Source organism: Dermacentor andersoni, chromosome 2, assembly GCF_023375885.2.
Source record: "Dermacentor andersoni chromosome 2, qqDerAnde1_hic_scaffold, whole genome shotgun sequence".
Classification (NCBI taxonomy): domain Eukaryota; kingdom Metazoa; phylum Arthropoda; class Arachnida; order Ixodida; family Ixodidae; genus Dermacentor; species Dermacentor andersoni.
The window spans coordinates 25,997,998-26,025,921 of record NC_092815.1 but is presented as its reverse complement, the minus strand read 5'-3'; the positions used below and the strand labels follow the sequence as shown (position 1 = coordinate 26,025,921).

General features: G+C 45.8%; 1 protein-coding gene across 2 annotated transcripts; it reads left to right on the top strand.

The window, feature by feature from the left end:
- Window positions 1–79: 79 nt before the first annotated feature.
- On the top strand, window positions 80–27,924 carry LOC126542558 (uncharacterized). 2 transcript variants are annotated; one of them, XM_050189693.3, is made up of 6 exons: window positions 80–244; window positions 452–610; window positions 1,280–1,409; window positions 3,878–4,127; window positions 14,969–15,383; window positions 26,424–27,924. In XM_050189693.3, the coding sequence occupies exons 1-6, from the start codon at window positions 231–233 to the stop codon at window positions 27,823–27,825; spliced, it is 2,370 nt and encodes a 789-aa protein (XP_050045650.1). In that variant the 5' UTR covers window positions 80–230; the 3' UTR covers window positions 27,826–27,924. The 2 variants fall into 2 exon arrangements, with proteins under 2 accessions (XP_050045650.1, XP_050045656.1); XM_050189699.3 differs by lacking the exons at window positions 80–244; window positions 452–610; window positions 1,280–1,409 and adding an exon at window positions 2,498–2,930.

The following is a 27,924-nucleotide window of genomic DNA, read 5'->3' as shown; positions in this document are numbered from 1 at the left end:
TGAAATCACTGCAACTGATCTGAATAAGTTAATAGCTGTGCACCGCACCCTACTGCGCATTGATACATCCCGCGCTTTGAGATCTGGAATGCTAGCGGAGAACGCCTGGAACAACTGGAAGCTATGGTGGAACTGCGTCGACTACGTTCCGCGGTTAATTAGGCTTAAGAACGACTGGTGGTTCGTCGTTCTGACGGCGAAAAGAACGCGGCTGTTGGCAAACGCTTTACATGAATCCCTTGACGTACGTACCATTTGTCTGAAGAATGCACATCGCTACAGCGGATCTCGGGGCGCGGAGTTGTATCGGGGAAGAGGGATCATTTTAATCGATCGCTCGGAGGACGAGAGCTATATGTCGAAGATTGTAGTGAATAATAGAGCTTCAGCTATAATGATTTAATGCTGGATTTTATTAACCGAATTGAATCCGCTGTTTCTTCGCCTGCAGCAATGTCAAGAATATTACCAAGCTCAATGAAACCGAATTAAAACTCGGAGTTACCGAAAAGACATCCTGGCACAAGAAGTACAAAGACAGTGCTTGGATTTTCATCGGTGGTTTGGACTATCAGCTAACGGAAGGCGACGTGATCTGCGTATTTTCACAGTAAGTTCGTATAGGCTCTCTGGATTTGCGCGAGTACTGCCTCGTTCATTTATATGCATTGCTGTCTTTCGTGGCATTTTATTTTCACATGCTGCTTCATTGTGCACAAGCACGATGCAAGTGGTAATGGCAAACGTAGTACTATATGGGTTTTCTGGCAGAAGCTACCGTATGATATTTTAACCTACTGCATCATTTAATACGGACGATGTTTATAAAGCGAAATGCGGATGCGTTCCGTTTGCTCTAAGCAGACAAATGGGGTGCTTTATGTTGAATTTCGTAAATGCAGTTATGATGTTCTATACTGCCAGAGTATTACTTTCTAAAGACCTACCCGCCCCCGTGGCTCACTGGCAAAGAGGTTGAGCTTCTGAGGACGCGGGTTCGCTTCTCGTCCTCGCGGTCACATTTTAGTGAGAACGAAATGCCAAAACGCTTGTGCACGTTAAAGAACTTCCAAGTAGCCATTGGCAACTTAATCTGGAGTCCCCCACTACGGCCCCTCTCGTAACCCCTGTGTAGCCTCGGGATGCTAAACCTCAATTTAAAAAGAAACTTTTTTTACGACTAATTACTCAGCCATGTAAAGCAGCCTTGGTAAATACGGCGCTTCTGCTGTTCTTTTTCTTTTCGTACCTTTTCTAAACCTTTCACTGTTTCATTCAGGTACGGGGAGGTCGTGAACATCAATTTAATCCGTGATAAAAAGACTGGAAAGTCAAAGGGCTACTGCTTTCTCTGTTACGAAGACCAACGCAGCACTGTCCTATCAGTGGACAACCTTAACGGCATTTCGGTGAGTGCTCATTTTCTTGACTTCTTGGTGCATGTACCGTTAGTGTGACTAATCTTGTTGCCTTTAGCTTCAACGTTTGTGAAAGTGAAGATTTATATCTAGAAAGGGCATAATGCGCCACTAAAGTAAAGGGCAGTTTTTTGATGCACCCAGTACAGTTCTCTTTAGGGTGGCCGCTGACGTGCGTCTTCAAGTGCTGTGTACTACAGCCATCTGTTCTCACTGCTTCCTTCTGTGCCCACCTCTGTTTCCCTACTAGTGCTGTTCCAGCTTCTGCTACTGCTGCCTACTGCTGCATCAGTGCAAGGGTAGATGTTCTTATAGGATAACTTAATTTGTTTGTGTTCATACACTTCAATATGTGACTATTGTATTAAGGCACCATGGATGGGACGGTTGTGTTAGAAGAGCCTACTTATTTCTTGTGCGCCGTACAAAAGCGCTTGCCACACCTGCTGATGTAATCAGCTCTACAAAGTAGAGAAAACATAGTAATGGCAGTTTCAAGTCCTTTTATGTCCTATGGTCTCTCTTGTTCATGTTATGTTCCTTGTGTAACATGAACTAGGGTCATTTTATTAAGTTTCCAGTTTGTTTTCTCACCTCATACTAAAGCACAAACACTGGTAGCATTCTTATAGTGCAGATTTTAACAACACAGGGTGGGTACCACAGCAACCTCTAACACTGTTAACACACACTGCTTCAGCAGTAAAAGTTGGTCTAGCATGCCAGCTGAAAGAAATCTGCCAACTTGTGACAAGCTGTGAAGGTATGACTTTTACTTCCTCTTCCTTTGGTTTGGCTTGCCTCTTCTTGATCTGTCCTGCACAAGCGACCTCTCCTTGTTTGTCCTGCAAATGTGTGTACTGAACAGGTGAGCTGCGTCCAGAGCGCTTCTAGCCATTTCGGTGTTTTGTTGTGGTGGTGCTCTGCAGCAAGTGGTTGCCTGCAGGACCTGTGTTGGGTGCATCTGGGGAAGTGGCGTTGCTGGCGGGTAGCAGGGGACTGGTCTTTGATGTCGCCACTTTTGGCACTGCCCCTTTCCAGAGTCGCAAAAGAGCGACATGCACAGGGGTTCATTGAGCCGGCCTGCCGCCGCTCGCCGTCCTCTGCGGCGCTCTTTAAAGAGGGCGCCCCCTCTCTCCGCGTCGGACGGGCGGGTGGCTGCGCTTGCTCCGCTGCCACCAGAGCCGGGACGCCGCACGGGATGCGTCCGGAGCAGCAGCCGCTGGCTGCACCGTGAGCTGCGGAGGCTCCGCCCCGGTGTGTGTGGGGGCATGCCCGTTTTTGGGGTGGGCCCGTCCTGTCCCCAGCGAGGGCTGTGGAGCCAGGACGCCTCGTTCAGCAGCAGTGGATGCGAGCTCATCTGGAGCAGTGCTGTTGGCTCTGCCATGGCTCCTCTCCCCCCCCGCGCACTTGAGGGCGGGGCCCCGGCCACCCTCACCTCTCCCATGGCGGGAGGACGACTAGGCGCTGTGCTGCCACCGCATGGCTGAAGCAGTCGGCGCCAGCACGACGGTGCGAGTTCTCCTCCTCCGCAGCTAGCGTGTCACTTTGAAGATCGTGTGACCTGCTGCGTCATCCCAGTGGGGCATGTCGGAAGAAGGGGGAGGGCCATCGGTGACTGGGCTTCCCCGCACAAGACACATTGGCATCGGGAGGCTGTAGAAGGTCTTGGGCATGATGCAAATATTTATGCACTTGGTGGTGCCTAAAACGCTGCATTATTGTTTCAGCATTGATTGATTGTAGAGACATGGAATTTCGAATTTTTTGGCTAACATTTTGGGTCAAGTTTTACAAGCCAGGACCTACAAATAAGGTTCAAAGGGAGCCTTACACTCAATGCCAATGTGTCGCATAGTGTAATGCTGTTGACCTTGCGCAAGACACGGATATGTGCATTGCTCCATTTGCTTTTGAAGGCTGTAAATCGAGAGATCTTCAAGCTCTGCTGTGAATTTTTGTTAAAGGACTCTTGGGCACTTGTTACAGTTTTGGGGTGCTCTCAGCTCTCGTTCAGTCAGATGGTGCAGCGAGACTGCACTAGCCAGCATTCTGTTTCACACGTCAGATGGGTTCCACCTTAGCATTGCCATTTGTGGAACCAATACATCAAACTTTGTTGGCTGAAATCTTCATTGAAGCACCAATGGCATTTGATGTTCCTTAGTCCTCCAACTCTGCCCTCTTGAGGAAAGTAGTAGAACATTGGTTGCACGATTCTTTTTTTTTTTTTTTTTTAATAATGGACATTTAAGTTAACTTTCTGCATGCTAACCCAGTGATCTTCATAGAGCCTTCAGTGCTAAGTCTTACTTCAGATTTTAGTTTCTGCCTGTTTTCACCACGCCAAGCTTGCAAGAATGGTGAAAGTGTCTTTTGATCCAGAGTAGGGGTGGGGATTTGAGCAAGGAAGGGGGATGCCCTGACTTGTGCCTGGCATCCTCCCTCCTGGTTTCTAGCTGTGCAAGCGCACCATTCGTGTGGACCACGTGGAGAACTACAGGCCACCCAAGGACTCCGAGGACCTTGACGCACTGATGGCAAAGCTGCACCGCGAAGGCTGCGCTCCTGAGACAGTAGCACGAGATGATCACAAGTCCGAGGACGACTCTGAGGACGAGATGGGGGCTGAGGATGGTCCGCAGAAGGGGCCACCTCCGGCAGACAGCCGTGGGGATGACCCCGAGTATGCCAAGCGTCTTAAGAAGGGTGAGCAGCCCCCTCTCTAGAGAAGTCCGCATCAGCAGTTTGTGGTTGCTGCTTTTATGAGCAGAAGGCAGAGGGGCCCACATTGTGACTGTGGACATTAATTATGCTCGTCATCTTATGGAGCACTGTGGATGACATTAGAAGGGCTCTGTGACAGTGAAGGTACCTAAACAAGATTTTGTGAAAGTACCGGTTTGTTGTGTCATTAAATGAACTCAAGGGGCACATAAATAAACTTTTGAAGCAATGAGAATTAATGGTCGTTTGGCTGCACAAGATTGTGGTGGCCTCTTCTGATTATTGACATAATGGGTAATAAGAAAAGTTTCTCACATTGTCGGGCAGTGAAAGCAGCATAGGCTATTCTGAGAGGGCAGCTCTCGTAGTGCTGTTGATTATTTGGAAGTTATTTTACAGATCTGCAATTAAGGACTTCTAAATTTGTTGCAAAGCTGAAGTCGTCTTGCCAACATATGGATTGCTTTTATGCCTGTGTATGTAATGTGGCTTGCAGAAGACTGGCAGCGCAGCACCGGCATCAACAGCTGTGATTTGGTACTTGTGCAGATTGCAAGCCTGCTTATTCAGCTCTATAAGGCGCTCTCATCTTTTGAAATTTTTTGCTAACGCAATTGTATGTTGGTAATTTGTATGAACAGTTGGCAAGTGTGTGGTGTTACTGCAGCATGCACTAATAGATTGCTTCGAGTATGAAACCAAGAATATTTGAATACTCTTTTCAAACCCTACAATTGCACTGTGAATTTATGTGGTCATGAGAATGCCCATGCTGATTAGCATAAGCATGCATTTGAGCTTGAGAATTGAAAGCAAAGCAGTACCTTCGCAGCACTAGCTGCGAGTCTCCAAAGTTGCATGATATGGCACATTATCGTATTTATGGCTGTTGCTTCAGCCCATGCAAGCCATGGTAATAGCATGCTGTATGTAGCATTTTCGGCATGTGAGAAAACTGCACGTGTCGTCCACCAGCCTTTGCTCGAATAATGTGTCCTAAAGAGTATTCGAATCTTGTAGTAACCATGCTGGTTTGTTAATGCTCACATGAAAAGGCATCTGACACCTTAGTGTAGGTGTTAAGCTGTTACTACGAAGCATTGTAGGATTGGTCCTCGGGTTTCCTTGATGTGTCTAGTGTCCAGCCAGGTAGCCTCAATTGAACCATATAAAAAAAACATTCCTCTGTTAGTGGGAGTGGATCCAGAGCCCCCCTGCACAGCAGCCCAATGTTTTATCCATTAGTGCACAGATGGATAGGGCGAAAGAATAGCCTTACCAATACTTGCTCCCCTTGTACAAGCTAGTGCTTTGAGTTGTCTAGTATGTGTGTTGTCACATTGCAGCAGTTCATCATTAAAAATGTAAGCGTGCCAGTTCCGTCCAGTTCCGTCTTGTCCTCCTCTGTAGCAGCTATTCAAGCTGCTGTGTGGCATGGCACTGCCTAAAGGATCAGCCCAGTTGGGCAGTAAATAAGATGGCCCGGCGTCGCATGTTGCGTGAAACTATTATGCATCAAAAAAGTTGGATACATTTCATTGCAACGTTTCTGCACAGCTGCACATCTCGCTGTCATACCTGTGCTGGACTGCAAGGTGCAGACTTTCAAAATCTGCACAAAAGGGCATGTTCAGTATCAACAAGCATCAGAACATTGTAAAACCAACTTGTAACAAAGACGTGACACTAAACCTTATGGTTATCAACAATGTGACAAAAGAGAAATGCTCTGCAAAACATAGCCACAAAATTTTTACTCTGAGGACAATGAGGTTACAGTGGATTATTATTTATGCTGCAGTTAAGAAATGTGTTCAATTTCTTGTTACAATACTAGGACCAGAGGCCTCGAAAGACCTGGTGCAAAGCACTGCATGCGTCATACCATGCTGATTGGCTGACTTACTTCTGGTCACTGATGCATTTGCTAGCTGATAAGCCATTTGGGATGTTTAACCTTGTCAACCAATCATTTTTGAAAAGGGTAGCAGGATACAGACCACAATACAAAGAAAAAAAATGGGATGAAGTGAGCACTGCATCTCTCAACTGATTCATTTTGGAAAAATGTATATCCAAACTGTTGAATAAAGATTAGTGAATATACAATTAAAATACCTATGATGTTCATTCATAAGTCTTCTTCTGCCATCAGGATTATATTTTGTGTTACTTAGTCTGCTAATTGTAGAATAATAATTAAACAAGGTCATTATTCTTTAATGCAGCGTGCTACTTCTGATGGGAAAACTAGTATTGTGTGCTAAAATAACCCGTTCAGTTGATTTCCTTGCACTCTGCAATTATATTTTTCTACGCTTTACTCGTAGCATGCAAAATGAGAAATGTTTTGCATGATTTCAAGTCTGCTTGCTGTGACACCAGCAGTCCCAAAAGTCATTTCAATGAACAAAGTCTGCCTAATGTTTGACTCCGCAACCACGTGGAAGCGGCAACTGTCGGTGTTTGGTTCTGCTGGTAGTGAACTGCATGTTCTATGAGATGTTAGTAGCTTATGCAATGACCAGGCAGTTGCAGGGTTTGTGGAGTTATCATTTTCTTTGAGGCAGGTCAAGTGCACAAACACACCGAGGGCGGAAAGAAGACAAACAAGGTGCTACTTCGAACTAATTTTATTTGCGAGAACCTCCATATATATACATTCACCACTCAAGTTGCAACGCATGCTTCACAACCAATGATAATTAGGTGGTTAACTGCGTGAGATGATGCCCCACTGCGCATGCTCATACCTTCACGTGTCTGCAGAACACTATGATTACACTATGAAAACATGAACCGGTAAAAGGTGTTGACCAAAAGATCGTCAGAGGATAAAATGATGAGTATAGAAAGCTAAGAAGCACTATAGTAGGGGTGTGAACAAAAACACAATGGGACACTGAAGCAGCTGTAAACCCCTTTGGTGCCCCATGCTTACAGCTGTGTCGGTGTCCCATTGTATTTTTGTTGACACCCCCATTATAGCGCTTCTTAGCTTTTTATACTCATCATTTTATCCTTTGACCATCTTTTTGTCAACATCTTTTGCCGATTCATGTTTTCATAGTGTAATCATAGCGTTCTGCAGACACTGTAGGTATGAGTGTGTGTGGTGGGGCATCAGCTCATGCAGTTAGCCATATAGTTAACATGGGTTATGAAGCGTGTGCCGTGACTTGAATGGTGAATGTATCTATACAGGGGTTCTTGCAAATAAAATCAGTTGGAAGTAGCGCCTTGTCTTCCTTCTTTCCACCGTCCGTGTATTCGTGCGTTTGACCTGCCCTAAGGAAAATGTCGTAGCAACTAGCTCGGATCCAAACCCTTGTGGAGTTAGTTCCCTCAAATCACGACTGCAAATCAGTTGGTGTCGCAGCGTGCAATCAAGTAGCAGTTTTCGTATTTCACATGCTTTCAGTAAAGTGAGGAAAAAAATAATTACACTGGACATAGCACAGTGAAAACTGCTGAATAGTATGTTCCAGGTTGCAGTAACACTCGTCCTACTATGGGCGATGCTATCAGTGGTAACAAAGTGGATGCTGAAGCTTTGCTTCATACCACTAATGTAAATATTGTGGTACGCATTGATGCAGCCCTTGCATTGCACGACCGATTTAATGTCGTTTCACATACCTGATTCGAGAAACCAGAGGCTTTCAATGAATGCAGAATATGAAACTGCAAAAACAAAACACAGCTATATTGCAAATTTTGTTGACGACAGTAAGGGGAAAAATGAAGTCGAGTTAAATTGTAATATTGGTGTCCTGCACTAACATTTGGTAATAAAAAGCAAATTAAATAGAACAAAATACTGTTTTGGCAAGTTTTAGTGTATTTGTCTATAGAAGACCTAACCGATGCTGTTTCAACTTCTCTGTGGACACCATTTGTACGCTTGTGAAATAAGGGAGCCCGCTGTGTCAACCTTAGTCTTTCAAAGTGCAGTAATGCCTATCAGTGCATCACCCAAAAGATTTGCATTGTAGTGCAGCATCTAGATGACATACAGCCCTCGGTTTTCTTGGGCAGTATCGAGAAATAGGCGAGCAGTTTTCAGCACTCATATTCTTGCTGACTGTGCTGATGCCAGAGCAAAGTCTGATTACCCTGTGGAATCAACATGTACCGAATTTACTCGATTCTGACGCACCCTCGATTGTAACGTACACTCGTTTTCCGTGACGAAAAAAAGGGGAGCAAAAACACCCTCGATTGTAACATGCACCCGTTTGCCGCAACCTAAAAAAAAGAAAGGTCCTTTATAGTACCGTGCACCTCATTCTTCCATACAGGAATACAACTTTCTCTCATTTGGAAAAACAAATATTTACTCCCAATACACTAAAGCTGCTATAAAGAAAGTCGCAGTTTCACCCGAAAGGCAAAGCATTGATTATGATAGCAAATTAGTAGACAGCTATACGAAAAATAGGGATAGTAGTTTTATTGGCCGTATAAACTTTTAAACATTGACTAACTTGCACGCAAAATTGCACGTTTCCTTGCTAGACGAGTTTTCGTCGAACACTTGACTATATCGCTTACTAACTAAATTAACCAGCATGGTGTCACATGCGCACAAGCAAACATGAACACGTCTTATGCAAATACTGCGGAAACTCTGTCAAAACGCTGGAGTGAGGAAGTGCGGTAGCAGGAGCGAGCGAATTGTGTGACGAGAACTCGGTGCAATGCGCCTAGATGCGTAGCCTCTTCATCGCAGACGCTTTCAAGATAGGGGCGGTGTGGCCACACTGTATGTGTAGCAGCGGCCGGAGTTGAAAGCTTCTCCTGTTTGCGCCAGTCCCGCATGCAAATATCGGGAATTCCGAAAGCCTGTGATGCGGCCCTATTTCTGTCCATCTCCACGCACTTGATCATTTTCCTTTTACTTGCGTCATCATAGTCAATTCGGCATGTCCTTGCAGCCGGTACTTCCACGCTGATAGTGCAAACGCAGCAAATGGGAAGACGGACAGTGGATGCCTAAACACACGTACTACAGCACATGGAGGAAGCTGCGGTAGCTTGGCTTGAAGCGCATGCGAGGTGGCCATTTTGAAATGCCGATGGCGATATGGTAACACAGATTTAGGGTCTTACTCGATTCTAACACATGCAATTTTTAGACCTGTTTTATCGGAAATAAAAGTGCACGTTAGATTAAAGTAAATGCGGTACTTGATCTGAACAATCGGACATCTGCAGCAGAAACTGAGAAAGTGCATCAATATGCACCACAACACTGCTGTAATGGTGTTTCTAACATAGTTTCTAGTTTATCCATAGGTTGAAGTAGGTTCTGATTAACGCACATTTATTTTTCTTTGCATAGTTGTAATACAAAAGACGACCAGTTTCACATGTACTGTTGAACTATTTTGATTCGTCACGATCCTGCTTTACATGATGGAAATGGACTTGGGAGTCTTCACACTTGCAACATCTCTTCTACTGAGAAGGGTTGCTCCCAGTGTAGGAAGACGAAATTAGTTGTAAGGCTTCTTTTCACATTGTTAAACAGGACAGCTGCTAATTTTCTCATATAGACTTCTACGTACATGGCACTTTCACTCTTCGTTACTTGTACACATAAAAATAATCCAAAATAAAAGAAATTATTTCTATAAAGAATTTTGGTAGTGAGAGCTTATCAATTCCACACCATTTAAATGTTCCTGGGTCACAGCAAAGAGTTATTTACGTTTTTTTTTAAAAGCAAAATGGTGTGCTTTAAGGATTTTGAAATTGCACATACAGAGCAAGGTTGTTTGTGGGAAGGCTAGTGAGCAACTTTGGGCAAGTGAGTGTTGCCATCATTAGATTGAGCAGAATGTCATGATAGGCTAGTTGGTTCATGCTTGAAATTTCATCATTAAATTATTTCTTTAGGAAAATAAACCTTGAAGGAAATGTTTGATTACTGTTGCAATGCTGCAGGTTCTTTCTCGTTTACTATAGCATTCATGAAAGCACAGTTGATATTTGATTAGCTTAATTCAGATATACTAATTATGTTCCAAATTAATGCTTTAGCGTGCATGTTGCAATTGCAGGACTAAATGCATTCTGCTATGAAGTCATGTCCAATAAGCAGAATAGAGGAGCACAACATTTGAGATATCTCCATGTTACAAAATGTATATTGGTGTTCCACTTAGTTTTGTTCTGGGTTGCACAAGGGAAACTTGTTGGTGAAATAATTGTGGAATTTAATTACATTTAGCTTCAACATGCAGCTTTCTGTGTGACAAAAAAGAAGGAGAGAGAGAAGAACAAACTAGCTTCAGCACCAATCGTCTCAAGTAGCATGCTGGTAAACAGTCGAGTGCAACTCAGCCTGGGCTCCTTTCATTATGGTCTACTCTGGTTGCATCACCCTAGGTGGCACTGTGTCAGAATGGAAATTCGAAACCATCCATTGAGTCATGTAGCAGAGGAACATGTGTCTCAGAGTGCACTGGAACAAAATTATTTGCTGTCTGGTGTCTACCTCAGTATGTTGAAACAATCCGTCTCTGATTCCAGTCTTGAGTTAGCAGCCTGAGTGAGCTTACTTATGGAAAAAGCCGCATGCAGATAGCTTTACGCATGCTGGTGTCCGCTTGCCCACCTGCAGTTTAGGTGACATTAGCTGCACATAATCTCTGTAGCTCCCTGCATTGCTGTGCAGGTTACAGGTGTTGTTGGCCAGCATGGAGAATGAATGCTATTCTAGATGGTCTCGTCTGCACCCAGCTGTCCCGTCTGATCATGCAGGCATTAGTTGCCCCATGTGTCCTGTACTTATTGTTAATTCTTATAGTAGAAGCTGCGAACGATGTGCCACAGAAGTCAGTGTCACAAGCTGTTGTGCTCTTTCATGTCCTCTGTGTCTCTGCTGCCACATTGGAACTTTTCCAGAAGCACTTTATTGGCTTGGTTGTATTCGGTAGCTCAATAGTGTAATGAGCCCTCTTGAAGACTTGGCGCGTGGTTGCCCGGCTTTTTCTGGAGTTGTCCTAGTAAAATTAAACTACTTGCATTGCAGATTTCTTGGAAAAGGTTATTTTTAAGTGATGCTCTGCAGAAGACACTGGGCAACAAGCACACCACCGTGTTCATTGTTGTTTCAGTCATGAGTTGAAGTGTTTCTCAGTTTGTGTAACTATATATGTTAAGTGGCGGATAGTTCCTTGCTGTATTTGTGGCATCATGGCAAAAGCATAAAGCTATTTTCTTGGTTTTTAGTGCAAATAAGAAGAATTTTTAAATGCACGTACGAGAGCAAAATATTGTTTTAGTACCTTACAAAAGCTTATTTCCACATCACTGGATATGTCAATGGGTGTATTATTGCAGTGAATAGTAGCAATAAGCACCTCATAGCCTCCACAGTGGGGTGTAGCTATTCCCACATGACATAGACATGCCAAATATAAGGTGTCGCACAACTTTTGTAGTGCCTGCTGTAATTAATATCACCAGTACTTCGTGCACACTTATATTTATTAAAGAGACACTGAAACATTTTTTTGAGCATGGTAAGAAAACTAATAAAGGAAAAATTAGAGAGCCAGCCGTTCGTAGCAATTGCTACAAAGGGCAGAAAACTGTAGACAGTCTTGCCATGAACACGTGAACTAAACTTTATTTAGCAGCATGCAACAAGAAGCCTCTCACGTAAAAGATTGCCCTTCTGGCACTTTAGAGGCACTACTTTTCTTTGCTCAGCTTGTAACGTCATAGACCCGCATGGAAGCCCATAGATGCCAGCCATTAAGTCTACAAAAACTGAAATTCGGGCAAGTTTGCAAGAATTCATACTTGACTTAAAGTGCAAGAAATGAGGACACAAGGAAGAAAGCCAGACAGGATGATCGCTACTTTGAACTAAAGTTTATTCTCTAAAAAACATGCCTATTTATCACTCAACAGGAAGGTCAATAGCAAATTACATCATAGCTAGCGCATGCACACTCGGAACCCCTCCAAGAGTTGAAAAGAAAGTTATAAAAAGTTCATTGTGATGTGGCTATGGTGATTAAAAAAACAAAACAAAAATACCTCCAAAAGACTTACAGAAAAGAGCTCTGACATAAGCGAATTAAAAGAGGCTATTTATTATTCTGAAAATTAAACAGGCTGAACGGAAGACGTGCCTTAAAAGCCCATTTATCTTCATTATAAGACTTAGAATTATCTTACTTGTGGCAACAGTAGCTTTGTTTGCTATTTCTGAAGGTATGATTGATGTTTGTGTACCATTTGTACTTCAACATTAAAATAGCGAGCTTCAAAGAACAAAGTACTGTCTTTGTTGTGTAGGCTTTTTCACATGGTAACTTTTTTCCGAGCTAATGAACACAAAATAGCCTATTTTATTTATTTTGTGTTATGAGTTAATTAAGGACCTCTATTGGCTGAAAAGCTTTCAGAAGATGCAGTCAACCAAGCAGTCTCCTAGAGCCTTCAATATTAGCAAGAAACGCTGTGACATTGCTTGTCAGGCAGACAGGGGCCATTGCCAAACACAGGTTCTTTGCACAGCCTTTTGTGACTTGCGCTTTCTGTAGCACTCGGCAGCCTCAGCTTCTCTTATCACCTAGTTTGGCTCAGAAATCAAATAGCCCTAATTTTTTTAATTTTTTTTTTTTTTTGCTCTTTTAGTAGAAAGCAGTTGATCCACTCACTAATCACTGTATGAAGTTTTCATTCCTCCAGTACACAAAACATCATTATGTGATCCTCTAAATCAGTGGCTCTCAGCCATGGATATGTCGGGAACCTTTTGTAAACTGCTGGAAGTGATAGGGCACCCCTTGCAGTTGTGGCTGGGGTTATAAATTAACACAACATGCGGTGTGAAACAGATGCCTTTTGTTGCTACTTGGCAAAGAATGGTCAAACAAAAGTGCCGTATGAATTTAATGTGGACAGCTTGTGAATACGTGGTGCGGTCACGCTTAAGCAGAGTTGCCTACCTGCAGCAACATTCAACCGGTTTCTATATTTGCTTTTCAAGTATGCAAGCCATGAAAAAGCATGCCGTCATGCATATGTCGTAGAAAACTGCAACAAAAGCTTTATAGCCACCTCATGGAGAAGGGGAAACATTTCTGCAATCCCCATCCGAAATGCCTCAAGGCTTGCAGTGGCCACACTCTCAAAGAAAAAAAAAAGAAAAATTTTTTTTTGTGGGCATGGGTTTTGTGGACCTCCAGAAATGGTTTCGTTGACCCCCATTTGAGAACCACTGCTCTGAATCAACCACTGAAAGTGTGTGCCAAATTATGGCGTGGCTTTGCATCTGCCGATGTCGGCCCAGCACTTGGAGTTAGATCACGTGGTAGCACAAACCCCTGATACATGTACCTGTCAGCCATGTGTAATGAGCACAAGTGCCACGATCCATTCTAGCTAAAACTTAATGCACATTTAACACATTAGAAGGGAGGGTAGGTGTGCATTGCAATGGGAGCTAAGGAAAAGACAGATGCCTTGCTTTCCCATTGGGACAATGTTGTACACACAGACATCTGTGCTTTGTGATACCATATCTCTACCTCTCATTACCATTATGTCGCTTTCCAAGCTGTACATTGAGCACATCTTACACTGGCTGATCATAGAGGATCATGTAATTCATTGTGTTTTGCATGCTATGGGTTCACCCATTGTGTTTTGCATGCTAGATGTATTCAGACTTCTAACACTGTGGTCACTTTATGATAAACTATTTGTTAAGGCAAAAGAAAGAGAAGGTGTAGGGCCACTTTAAATGCCATCCAAAACATCAAGCGCTCTTCTGGCAATTGTGGTGATAATCTCCTGACAAAGAATGGCATGACTGTGATGACGGCTGTATAACCGATGTGTCATTTGCTCTATATGAATTTGTAAGCTGGGACCTGAATAACCAATCTGAACTAATTGACCTGAATCAATCAGTCTGAATGGATCAAGTTGAACCAAATATAATTTTTTGTTCCTTTCTGGAGTTAAAAAAATCGTGTCAAGTGCTGGCTCACACACACATTTTTCCCAGCTTTAGGTTCAGTTTCCTGTTTGTATTAAACCTCATACCTCATGCTTAGACAGCTGCACATATTTAACATGGGTTGTTTCCATGGGCTGGAACTGCGTCAGAGTCTTGAAAATGTGACCTTATCAAACTTGGTATGGGAGGCACCTCCTATTGCTGGAGCATTAGAGTAGTAAATGTGTATTTGCATTTTTGTTCTGGTAATCGGGCATGCTGTCCAGTCTCATGTTACTGAATGAACAATAAAGGCATGTTCCTATGCTTGTGGGTTATGTTTCTGAAGCAGCATTTTCATTGGAGATGGAGTTTGGCAAAGATATGCATTCTTGGATTTCAGTAACTGACAGTGCATATTGTGGCAGTGAATGGCCAAGATGGTTTCAAGAAATGAACAGCAGTAGCTTGGACAGATACTGATGGGATGCACGCAGGGCTGTCTGTGTCCTTTGTCAGAGTAAGCATTTCTGAAGGTGCTCTACCTAGAAGCTCAAAACTTAAGCCGACTCTTGGATTACCTTGCATTTCGAAAGAACTAAAAATTCAACATGGTAATTTACATAAACATTTTATGTACATAAGTGGCCCAAATCTGCTGGTGCTGCAGTTAGAAAATTTCAGGCTTCTGATGCAGACTAACTACATTTGACATGCGGATGCATTTGTTTGCCTTCTGCCACCAAACACTGATAAAGTTACACAAGTAATATGCCAGTATTTGGCAAAACTTGAAGCTTGGTACTTAATTTCATAAGGCCGGCTTTTCCTCATGCTCCGCCCTGTACACATGCAGAGAAAAAGAAATTGAAGAAGGAGCGCAAGAAGAAGAAGCGTCTCAAGCGGGAGAAGCGCAAGCTCAAGCGCATGGCTGCCAAGACTGGCAGCAACAGCAGCAGCCACAACCAGGCGGGATCTGGGGGTGGAGGAGGCCAGTCATCGGAGTCTGCAAGCTCTGGAGACTCTGGCAGTGCTTCGGACAACAGCCCAGTGCGGCCTCTGTCACCTCCACCGCCACAACAGGGCGCTGGCGATGGCCCTCCACCAGCCAATGGTTTACCGCGCCCACCAATCACAGGCATCCAGAGCCGGCTGGTCAAACTGGCCATGGCCGACTACCCACTGAGCCCTGTGCGGCCATGCTCACCAAGCCCTTCGGACCGGAAACGGCGCACACCTCCGGCAGGCTACCGGTCACCCTCTTTCCAAAGGTGAGCTATGCTTGACAGTGGGAGCATTGAGATTTGTTCTGCATTTGGGTGTGCCTGCTCCAACGCACATCAGATCCTGCATGCTATTGGGAACCTCAATTCGGCGTGGGCTTTGGGGCCATGCAGCACATTTTAACATGGTAAATAAACATGTGAAGTTGCTGTGTCGTGTTCAGCTATGCAGCCTATTGTGCTCAGCAGAAAACACAGTTGTGGTAGAGAGGTCTTTCCCTTTAGCTTTGTCAAATGGTTTGCGACAAGATTTTCAGTAAGCATACAGCCTGGCATTGTGAGTGTAGCAATAGAGACTGAATGCATGTGTCACTATTCTCTACATGCCCCTTCTGTACCTACAAGAAGTGTGTGTTCTGTCTTAAGCTTCTGCTTTTCAGTCGAGCCCAACTATATCGAACCCGTTTACATTGAATTCTCTATATCGAACAATTTCTGAACACGATATAGTTCCAATGAGTATGTATTGCAAAAATTATGCTTACATCAAACGAAAATAGCAGCGATCCCATATATCTGACGTCAAGCGGCACAAAAGGGCCCCCAGAAGTTGGCTTTCCCTCGCAGTGGTAAGCAGACCCGTCCGCACATACCAAAAGTGTTTTAGCCCAGCGATGCAGCTCCATCCACCTGCTCTCTCTACCGTGACTGCACTGCGTTGGGCGAGCCGTTGACACCCCCCCCTGCAAAAAATGATCCTGGCTCACCTGCAGCACTTGCTCAGACAGCCAATCAGAGGCGCTTGTGCCCTCGTCGGGCAAGCACAAGTTGTCTTGCTGCTTTTCTCATTTATTGTGTTTGCATCTTGTAAGCCTTCTCCGACAGTGTTGCCGTGATGGCTAGTGCAAAGTGGCCGAAATTGCCTTTCTCCGTAAAGCTCAAAATCGTAAATCGAGTCGAAAGCGGTGAGAAGTCAAATGTCGCTGCATCATACGAGATTATGTGGAGCACTCTCAGCACTCTTGAAGAATAAGGGGCAGATTAGGGCTAAAGTGGAGAAACAAACCAGTGCCCATAGCGCCCAACGTTTATGTACGGCTGTGTATAAGACGTTGAGACAGCCGTGTGCAAGTGGTTCATCCGAAATTGCTTCAGATGTGCCAGCTTCCGCATGCCCAGTGGTAACTGAAAATTCTGATGAGTGTGACGAAGCCATTGCCGGCGTTGCCAAAGTTTGGAGCAAGCTGTCAGAATTTCTGGAAGCCGTTGACAGACTCGACGAGTTTATGAGTGCAGATGACGGTGTCGTGACCACAGGAGAGCCCGAAAATGAAGACTAGATTGCCGACATCGTACCGAGCAAAAGTGAAAGCCGCCAGAATGAGGAAAGCAACTACGACCCTTTGCCCACATTCTCTGAGGCAATTGGTGCACTCACACTAGTCCGGTGCTTCTGCACAAATGTGGAAGGTTGCAGCTTCAGCTGCTCCAACTCTTAAGACAATGTGGTTGAGTGAGTGCTGTTGCAGCAGCACTCACTTCACCACATTGTCTTCACCACACCACTTCACTACCACTTCACCACAAGTTGCGCAAGCACAGGGATACAGGACTATTTCAAGCGAAACTAAGCTAGTTTCATAAATAAAGTACGTTTATAAATGCTGTGTGCTTTTATGACGTCCAATTCTTTAGCAAGCTTATATCAAATTATGCCCTATATTGAACTGATAGGAGGTCGATATAACCGGGTTCTACTGTAGTATTTTGTAACAGAGCAGGGGAGAATGCAGGCAGAAAGCAAAAAAAAAAAATGTAGAATGACTAATCAGAGTTGCTTGCTGCATTTGACATTAAGACAGAAGAAGTGCAGCATGAGGGCAGTAGGCTGGCCATTGCATTAGTAGGGAGCTGCAGAATGCAGAGAAATAAGTTGAAATCTATATACAGTAAAGCTTTGTGTGAGTGCATAAAGATTCAAAACATGAGCTTGTGTTCATTGAATGTTGTAGGGAGGCTAACACAATGCCGTTGCAGACGCGAGCACCATCAGGTGATGGTGCAAGGAAACCAGGGGCGCGTATCCACTGTGATTTGTTGACCTATTCAAGAGAGCAGCCAGGCCGCAGCACCCGTGGACATGAAACGGCAAGGTTCAAAAAGAAAGTTTCGCTTTTAAAAGCAGTTGGCTACAAGGAACTAGCAATGCAACTGAGAAAAGTACTTGCCTATTGCGCACTGCTGATCCTACCATGATACTTCCATGAGCCAGCGTCATCACCTGCTGTTTTCACTGTGCTGCACAGTGTTAGTAATGTCATAGGTACAAAGGAACTTAAGTGTCATGGCACACATGGCACAACCCAGGTATGATGACCAGGCAAGCTCATTAGATATAGTGTTACAGTACAGATCAGTTGCTTTCAGTTGTCATGTAGTAGACCTAAACATCCAGATAGAGTAGCTTAATTGTAGCATTGATGCAAATCCCTGCATAAAAGAAGTCGAGATAAAGCAGTGCAATGCCAGTGAGGAAGGAGTGGCGAGACAGACAGACAAAGAACTTTATTAATGGTCCTGAGGAACCGGCGTTAGGGTACCTCCCTTTTCAGGGAGTTCCCGTAGCCGTCGCGGGCCGCACCCACGTCGGGGTCGGAAGATCGTGGTCCTCCGCCCTGTCGCAGGCCCTCTAGACAGCCCGTAGTTGCTCTGAGAGGTCGCCACTCTTAAGGGCTGCCTCCCAGTCGGTTAGAGTGCTTAGCGATGAGCTGCGTAACGCAGGGCATTGCCAGAGCATATGGGATAAGTGAGACAAAAAACAAACTCACACCTTGTGTCACATTTGATGTCAAGTTTCTAAGAAAAATCAGTATATACTAGCTGTGCAATTTTCATCAGACCACTATTGACAATACAGGGTCCTGAATATTTCGCTGCGCCTGTTCGAAAAAAGGTCTTACGCTCACCATTGCACTGTCCTCGATTAAATTTTGCAGAACTATCGCATTTTGGCGTCAACTTTGTTTAGTGTAGCACGTCGCACAGTTAATTGCCTGGTTTTTAAGAAAAAAGTGCAAATTTGCCTGTGCTTATGAGGATGCAAGCTGCTGCTGTGACAGTGCAAGCATAAACTTGTGTCACTGCCTGTTGTCATCTGCAGAAAGCAGTGTTTCAGGGAGGCAAGTTGTCTGTTCCAGGACCGAGCCACACGTGGCAGCCCTCCCTGAAACGCTTTCTGCAGGTGATGGCAGGTGGCAACACAATTTTATGCTTTTGCCGTCACGGCAGCAGCTCGCATGCCCATAAGTGCAGGCAAATTTGCACTTCTTTCATAAAAACCAGGCAATTAATTGTGGCAAGTGTTTACTAAACGAAGTCTGTGCCAAAATGCGATCATTCTGCAAAATTTGAGCAAGAACAGAGCAGCGGTGAGCACAAAACTAAACTGAACATGTGCAGTGAAATATTCAGGGCCCTGTATAATTCAAAATATTCAAGCTCGATATGAAAGGTGCAGTCAGACTAGTGATGTCCGACTACATACACTCAAGCCTCATGAGGTAGCTTAAAACATTGTAATGAAAATAACGAAGTGCAGTCACCAACAGCTAAATTGTACAACATTGCAGCACTGCCTCGAAATTAAAGTAGCAGGATGATACTGCAGTAGCTTTGCCAATCCAGTTTTTCTTAGACCACGTCCATACCATGAAACAATCCCATCCACATCAAGCCGCTAAGTTGTCAAAGCTGCATCTGCGTGTTTGTCATGTGCATATCGTATGTTCACTGTTTGCTTTCTTTATGTACAGTGAAACCTCGTTAAACCGTAGTTGGCCGGAGCTCGGAAAAAGTACGTGCTAAACGGCAGTACTGTTTAACCGAATAGCATGAGATCGCCCACTTACCTGTCGAAAACGAACTCGGAGAGAGTGCGATGAAAGGGGAAAAAACATGCAGTATTTATTCACTTGGCGCGACAAAAGTGTTATTTTCGTTTGATGCCGCGGCGGCCTAGCATGGCGACGGCAGCGGCCTCAAACTTCTGAAGCTGCGTGCCAGCTTTTCAGCCAGCCCCCTCTTCTTGGCAAACACTCGCATGGCAGATTCCTCGTTGGGATTACGTATTCTCCGTGCACGTGCGCAGTACTGCTGCAGAAGTCCCGGGGGCGCCTTTTTCATTGCCGGGTGCCGGAGTTTGGAATACTTTTAATTTGGAATAGAGTTACGTTATCGCGCTCCTCTTCTCGTCGCGACGATAGCAGTCATGGGGCTGACGTTACGCGTAGCTTATGCCACTGTCGGGCCTGAATCGCCTGTGCTGTCGCTTTCCGGGTCGTCCTTATTACTGTCGCTAGTCGACACTTCGGCAACAACACAGGCAACGATGGCAAAAAGTCGAACCTCGTAGCCGACATGTCTTCGCGGTCGCAGCAGCGCTTCCGAGCAACTTCTTCGCATTCCAAATGCCACATACTGTAGTCAACAGCAGATCGCTGTTGCGTGCCGGCGCCGACTTCGTGTCACGTTCGATAGCACGGACGATGTCTAATTTTTCTTCTATGCTGAGCACCCGGCGTCTTTTTTATCCGAGCTTCGGAACGACGCGAGTCCTCGCTTGAACGACGTCATAACGCTCTTTGGCACGGCGTCGAAATGATGTTGATGTTGATGTGGCTTCACGCGCAAACGCACAGGGCGCTTGGAGGCCGTTGTTCCAATCTCTGAGGCTTGTTGTTCTGCCGGGCTGCCCGATGGAGACGGCGCACCGCCGTGTTTGCGCGACGAAAAGTTGAAACGCTACGTTTTAACCGATCCGTACGCAATAAGCTGGTACGGTTTATGCGGATACGAAACACATTATGTTCAATGGCCGATGAGTCGGGGATTTGACTTTACTACTTTTAAAACGAAACTACTGTTTAAGCGGGTACGGTTTAACCAGGTTTTACTGTATTAAGCAGTGGCAATACCTTGAGTGATTTAGCTGACTGATGTTCCAAACTCAGGGTGTCTACCAACTGCGAAAACCGGGAATTCTGAGGGATATTGAGTAGTCTGGAAAAACTCAGGGAAAACTCAGGGAATTTGTGCCTCTATTAGGGAAAATTAGCTGTAATTTTATTGAAAGGGTCGAAAGTCGCGGTAATGCTGGCTCGAGTAACAGACAGGAATAGTAATGAATCGTCTTTGATGTCCTGTCGTCAACTGGAGGTGTTGCCAGGGTACAGTCAACAACTGACTTTCCGGATTCCCGATAATTTAGATGGCTTCACGGCACCACCACGTGCCCCATAGAGTCAATTTGTATCAGAACGTCTGAAATTTCGGACGCAAGAACTTTTCGTCGTCCGATTTTCCAGATGTTTAGGCATGACCGCAGGTCCGAAACGGCATTAACGCGACCACTGCGGCTATTTTGATTACCTCGCCGCCTCAAATCGGTGCTCTCGCACGCAGATCCGCTGGCAGCCGTAGCCACCACTGTGGCGACGCTAGGCCTAGCTGCTTCGACGTTCGCTATGAAGCTTCTTGCCGTTAGGTGCTGTGTTTTTTATTGAAAGAATTTGCTGCTATCAGCAATGGCACGGACTCTGCCTTTGCGGTCCTCGCGATTGGCTTAGAAGCTTGGAAAGCACGGTGCATTGCATAGTGCCAGTTCCCGAAAGTCAGCTTCGCCTCCGTATGGATATGTTACTTGGTGAAGCATACACAGTATTGCAGTGAAGCATAACAAGCGTGGGAAGGGGCTATTGCCACGGGACACAGTATGTATTCCTTAATTATACACGCATGCACCCGGTATTTCCTGTCAGAGCACGAGCACAGATATGCCTAATACGTGTACCAACAGGCCTTCAGAGCATTTTCGAATGTGCCTGTGGCGGTTTGAGCCCTTAAGGGCAGTAAATGACATGCATATATTTTTTTCCAACTGGCCAATTTTTCGGACGTATTCGTGGCTCACCCTAAGGAGTTCAAAAACTCTGACGTGGACTGGGCAACTGACCAAGAAGATGCTTCAAATGGTCCGTGGGGCGAACGAGCGGCGGAAAGAGTACAAGAACAGAAAGGACCAACGCGTTGAGGCATGAACGGGAAAGGAAGCGTGCTGCCACCATTTTGAAGGAGCTTGAGCTCAAAAAACTAAATGTTGGCTGATGCCGAGATGCAAGTGTCCCTCATCCAAGCCAATTTAAACTCTTTAAAGCAGTGAAACACAACACTGAGGCGTCGTGCGCAGGCTGAGAGTATGTCAGGACAGTTGAGGTTGACTTACGAGCTGTTGAGAGAGAATCTCAATTGTAACAAAGTTTGGGCCTCATACCACTGAGCTTGCTATCAGATGATAGAAATAGCTCATATTCGAAAATATTTGCTTTTGTATGCATCTCCTTTTTTATTTGTATTTGAGAATGTCCGACTCGATTTGCAATTATTTTTTTCGAAGAGATTTTATTTGCTGTGCACTTTACTAACCCCTCCCTTCTATTCTCTTGTTGAATAACATAAACACTACTCTTTAGTATTCAAATTGGATTAAGTAGTATTTAAATATTTTTTTTTTTTCATATGCTTACTAGAGAGTGACAGCATCGGGCGATATGGTTGCAGCTTGCCTTGACAAAAAACATAGTTCTGCATCACTCAGGGAATTTTACAAAGGCTCTCGGAAAACCTGGAAAACTCGAGGAATTTGGAAATATCAACTTGGTAGACACCCTGCAAACTTTTCTCAGTCAGAATCATCTAGCAGCCTCAAATAGCACCAAGTCTACCTTCAGTAAAGAGCTTTAGTAAAACACACAGGGCACTATGCTAAATGCAGAGATCGCACATAGCATGCATGGTCAATCTCTGCATGCATAGAACCCTCTGGCAGCTTTGCACGTAGCATGCTTCCACTGTTTTTGGAAATTATCATGAGACGCTAACACCTGCAAAGGCTGTGAAAAACATGGTGGCATCGTCAAGAGGACAGCCACCCACTTTGGATCTATCAAGTCATCATACTTCACTGCTCCCAGCAGATTTTTGTAATTGCTTTAGATTTGTGTTGTGATGCTTTGACAGCTAAGTATTAGTGGCAACAAGGAGCTATTTCAGAGATCCGTTCTCTATATTTTGATGCTTTAGGCTGAACAAGAGCAGTGGTATTAGGTGGGCATGGCCTGCGAGACGTGGCAGTGCTTGGCGGGCTACATGTGCTGCCAGATTTCAGAGGCTACAAATTACAAGTGCTTGCTTTTGCAGTATATGGCGCCACACCTTAAGTTTTATGATCCTCATTAGCAAAAAGGTAAAGTGCAGTTCGTGATACCATGGCTGCTCGATAAAGACCCACAAGATGTTTTGTTTTCATTGAGCAGCCATAGATGCCACCTTGGTCAAGGCTGTACAGATAATACAGATGCAGCATTGTTCTTGACATTTGGTGTGCATTAGCTTAAAGGGATGCTAAAAGCAAATAAAGGCAAATTGATGTGTAAAATACCTGCCAGAAACCTTACATGCTTGTTTTGTGCTAAGAAAAGACAGTTTACGAGAAAATTGCATCGGAAGAGTCTGCATACCTACAGCGCAGTTCAAATCTCCTATCCACAGGCGGGGAGTGGGGATGCTACGTACGCCATCACCACTCTTTACTGCTGTTGGTGAGCCAAATGGTGCCCAACAGACGACACTGTTGTTTTCTGCCCAAAGCGCAAATGCGCGTCCGTGGAGAAACCGTGCCAACACACTGCGTTGGTACTGCAGCCGCTCTTGGTCAAGTGGCATTGACCGTTCTGGAACCTTTTGACGTGCATGTGGTATTCTCTGCTATTTGCAGTTGTGTAAGTTTCGCGAGCCAGCAAAACCAGTGTAGCAATCTGGGATAATGAAACTACTGAAATGCGAAAGCACGGGCGGTGCAGAGAGGAGAAAACGAAGCCTTCCGGCCACCCGTGTCTTTTCAGGAGTAACGTCAGCGAGTTCTTCTAAAAATGAAATAGAACTGTACATTTAGCATTTTTTTTTGTCTTATCATGCAATGATCTTTTTATTATGATCGGTTGAATGCTAGCAACAGAATTATATAATGAGGAGTGCCGTCGTCATCAGGCTAATACTTCAATGTCCCGGGGGAGCCTCCAATAGTGTCCTGCATTTACTTTAATTTCTCGATTACTAAAGCTGTGTTTGTGATAATATTCACACCTTAGACGTTCTTGAGCACAAATCACACGGGACCGCCGAAAATTGTTCGTTATTCTTAAAGGTTATAGTGAAAGCCCCAAAATTAACTATTCTGCCCATAAACCTACCAGTTCGTAAGATGTTACAGTTTCAGCTGTCCACAAAAATGCTGCTGTTGGCTTTCGGCCCCCGCTGTTGCTATTTTCCATAGATTCCGCCGCCTCGCACCACCAAAGCACTGTATAATGAGAGTGGCGTGCGCAAAGCGGACGCTGACGCTAAGAAAAGTTTTGACAAAAAGTTAGCTAAACGTCACCTCCAAAGCGAAATGTTTCTTTTTTTTTTTTGTTTTTGTTTTTCACATTCCTTGCCAGGGACACCGCAACTGTTTCACTCGAGGTAGACATCTGAACTATACCAAAACACAAGCGACACCATCCGGAAAGTGAAGAATGCGACTGTGTGGCCCGTGTGGCATCCCCATGTGTACGGAGGTTACATTTCTCCGTGCACGTAGCTAGTACTGCCGCAGAAAGAAGCGTGAAAGAAAGAGGCATGCAGAGAAAGAAGGGCGAAGGAAGTAATGACGAATTCGACAAATAGCACCAGTGTGCACCGGGCTGCCTTGGTGCAATGATGATTGGAAGAAACAGCACACGAGGGCTCCCCAGGGTTCACCAGTGGGATTTGTCGAGGATGCTGCAGGAGACGTGCTTCCGTTTCTAGGCAACACTTGCCTGGGTGTTACATGCGCTCGCAAAACCTGATGTGTCATCACTTCCACAATAGAGAAAAATTCTCTCCCACTGTCTCTTATGGAGTGCCGTCTCTGGTTTTCCGAACCCATGCGCTGCAGCGTCCGCTTTCTGCACCTTGTTGTCTGCTAGCCTACTGTTTCGGCTGCTGTGAAGGATACACGGAAATCTGAGAATCCCCAAATTTCGGAATATTAGTTTGTAGTACTGAGGTGTTCTTAACATGACACGGAAACTGAATAACGATCGTCATTCTGAAAAGTGCGGTTTTCTGAAGTTCGTAGTACTGACATATTTTTACGTTGAAACCATAAAAAGTCAGGTGGGGACTTCTGAAGAGTTGTTTAAGCTGAATAGTTCGTTATTGTGGTGTTTGTAGTAATGAGGTTTCACTGTACTTTGTGAACCCTTAAATCTAGGTGGCATTATAACTGTTAGTGCCAGCACTCTACGCGTTTCCATCGTTCTAAAAAGCAAGTTTGCGCCGGATTCCGCAGTGTACGATAGTGCTAGTGTTGTGTCACTAGCTAATGTAACCATTTTACACTATAATAAAACACCCTGATGTCTGTGTCAGTGCACAGAGCAATGAAACAATGGGAGTTTCTGGCAGTGTCTGTTGCAAAGAAACCAGCAATCATTTGGCTAGCGGAGCGTGGCTGATTTCTGTTGCAAGTTGCCAGGGGATTTAGATTAGGTGCATGTGTTCAATGGTCGGAATTAAGGTAGAGCTGGTCACATGCAAGCATATGTGCATGCGTCAATGTGTTCACAAGCTTTTCTGGCCACTTGTGAACTGAAAACTGACGAGAAAATTGGTGCCATCAGGCTTCAGAAAAGTCGAACTTCTCCGCAGCTCTCAGTCAGATCAAACCTAGCTTATTTTTTGCAGCTGTAATTGCTATTGCGCTTGAAATTTCCCATATAATAAACCCATGCATTTAAAATCTCGCTTTAATGAAGGCAAAATTTTTGTGATAGAAATAACAAACCTTTTGTAGTTCATAATGAAGATTTACTGATCATTTAGCACAGACTAGGCCAAATCTACTGATGCAGGAAGCTTCTGTAGTAACTTGTCTGATACAGTTACAGTTCCTGTTTCGCATTTGCTGTCCTTCACCTGGCAATGCGGCAAATCAGTCATGCTGCCGAGTTAGCTGTCGTGTTTATCTTCTACCAGCAAGGCCGACTCACTCTCCTCTTTGTGCTTGCAACATGGTGTGCCTTGGATGAAGGATGCCGAGTGAATGTAAATAACATGACTTGCAGTACATGAAAAAGGATTCTTCTAATACTTGCTGTGCTAACTGTACGTGCAATAAACTGCTGCATATCCTCACTCTGGTTATTATCGCTGAAATCAGGCATTCAGTACAATAAATAACAAGAATTGAAATTTGGAATGTATCATAGCAAAATATGTCTCTGCTCTATGTCCTTGGTGATTATTTGGCTTATCAGTGTTTTGAAAACATACAAGAGAAGCACTGCAGGACAACATTGGCTCTCAAAAGTGGATAACGGTTGTTCGGTAATATTAGGTTCTTCTTCAATTTCATTATAGTGAGATTTTGCTATATTTCAGTGTCAAAAGTGGTTCCACTTGCCCTGCCTTCTTAGTTGATGACCACAAAGGTTAAATGAAGTCTGAGGCATCATTTTTTTCGAAGTATTTAAAAAAAAAATTTACTTAGTACAATTTGAATGGCCCCTGAATGTTTGCATTATACCTAATATTGGTTCAAGCAAAATCACCCTTTTGTTTCTCTGCCATTCGTGGCTATATGAACCGAAAATTGCTAGGGAGTACATTTCTATTTAACATATATACTTTTTAAAAAAGAAGGAACGGATTTCTGATAATGCAGAAACTATTAAATAGCATGTGTGCTTACAAATTGTTGACTGTGAGGGCCACTTTGCTTTTCCATGTAGCATTACACTGCTCGTGTGGCGCTCTCATAAATTGTTAACTGTGATGGTGTTGCTTGACACATTTCTATAGGTAACAAACAGCGTTACTTTTTATGAGTTAAATGTTTATTATAACTATCACCAAGCAGGGGAGTGCGACGCACAAGCAGCTTTATGGTAGTATTTAACAGATCTTTATACTTGATAGTTCTTTTATTTACTCATTCTTTTATTTCAGGAGGTCTCCATCGCCCCGGCAGGCTCGTCCGCGAAGTCCGCGCAGAACGCCGAGCTCGCCGCGCCGGCGATCGCCAAGTCCTCGCAAACGCTCGCCAAGGCGTTCGCGGAGCCCACGTCGCCGTTCCCCCAGTCCGAGGCGTCGTTCGCTTAGCCCGAGGCGCCGGTCTCCACCTAGCCCTAGGCGTCGGTCTCCGCCTAGCCCGAGAAGACGTCGTTCGCCAAGTCCCAGACGTCGTTCGCCAAGCCCCAGGCGCCGCTCTCCCAGTCCTAGGCGTCGTTCACCAAGCCCCAGGCGCCGCTCTCCCAGTCCGAGACGTCGTTCGCCAAGCCCCAGGCGCCGCTCTCCCAGTCCCAGGCGCCGCTCTCCCAGCCCCAGGCACCGCTCTCCCAGTCCCAGGCGCCGTTCAATAAGTCCCAGACGTCGTTCTCCCAGTCCCAGGCGCCGCTCTCCCAGCCCAAAGCGCCGATCGCCGAGTCCCAGGCGTCATTCACCCAGCCCGAGGCATCGATCAACGAGTCCGAAAAGGCATTCGCCCAGTCCACGGAGGCAGTCGCCATCGAGGCAGTCGGCCAGTCCGGCACATCGATCGGCAAGCCCTCGCCAGCAGTCTGTGTCACCGCCACCGCCTCCTCGCCGTACTTCCCTTAGTCCGAGCAACCAACGCTCGGCGAGTCCGCGACCACGCTCCCCCAGTCCGCAGCGCAGTTCTTCTAGCCCGCATCGGCCTACACCGAGCCCTCCGCGCCGCCGATCCCCAAGCCCACGACGAAGGTCGCCAAGCCCTCCGCGCCGCCGTTCGCCGAGCCCACGACGAAGGTCGCCGAGCCCTCCACACCGCCGTTCGCCGAGCCCACGACGAAGGTCGCCCAGCCCTCCGCGCCGCCGATCCCCGAGCCCACGACGAAGGTCGCCAAGCCCGCGCCGTCGTAGCCCGAGCCCGCGCCGTCGTAGCCCGAGCCCGCGCCGTCGTAGCCCGAGCCCGCGTCGTCGCAGCCCGAGCCCGCGCCGTCGTAGTCCGAGCCCGCGCCGTCGTAGTCCGAGCCCGCGCCGTCGTAGCCCGAGCCCACCTCGACGCCGTTCGCCCAGCCCCAGGCGACGTTCACCTAGCCCTGCACGTCGCCGGTCGCGGAGTCCCCGAAGGAAATCCCGAAGTCCGCGCCGGCGATCTCGCAGTCCAAGACGCCGTGGTCGTCGCTCACGGAGCGCGAAGCGCCGCTTGTCGCGCAGCCCGGCGCGCAAGAGGAGCCGCTCGCGTCGTCGCTCGCGCTCGCCCCGCCGTCGCAGCCCCCGGCATTCGCGGAGCAGGAGCCGCTCTCGGCGCGCCTCGCCGCGTAGCAGGAGGTCGGGGAGCAGGCACCGCGGTCGGCGGTCGCGAAGCCGGGACCGGCACCATCGCTGACCACCAAACCACCGCCATCATGTGTCACCACCTGTTCTTGTCATGTGTTCCTCGTAATAAAGAGCGCCGCCGCGACATGCGGCTCATTGTCACAGCCGA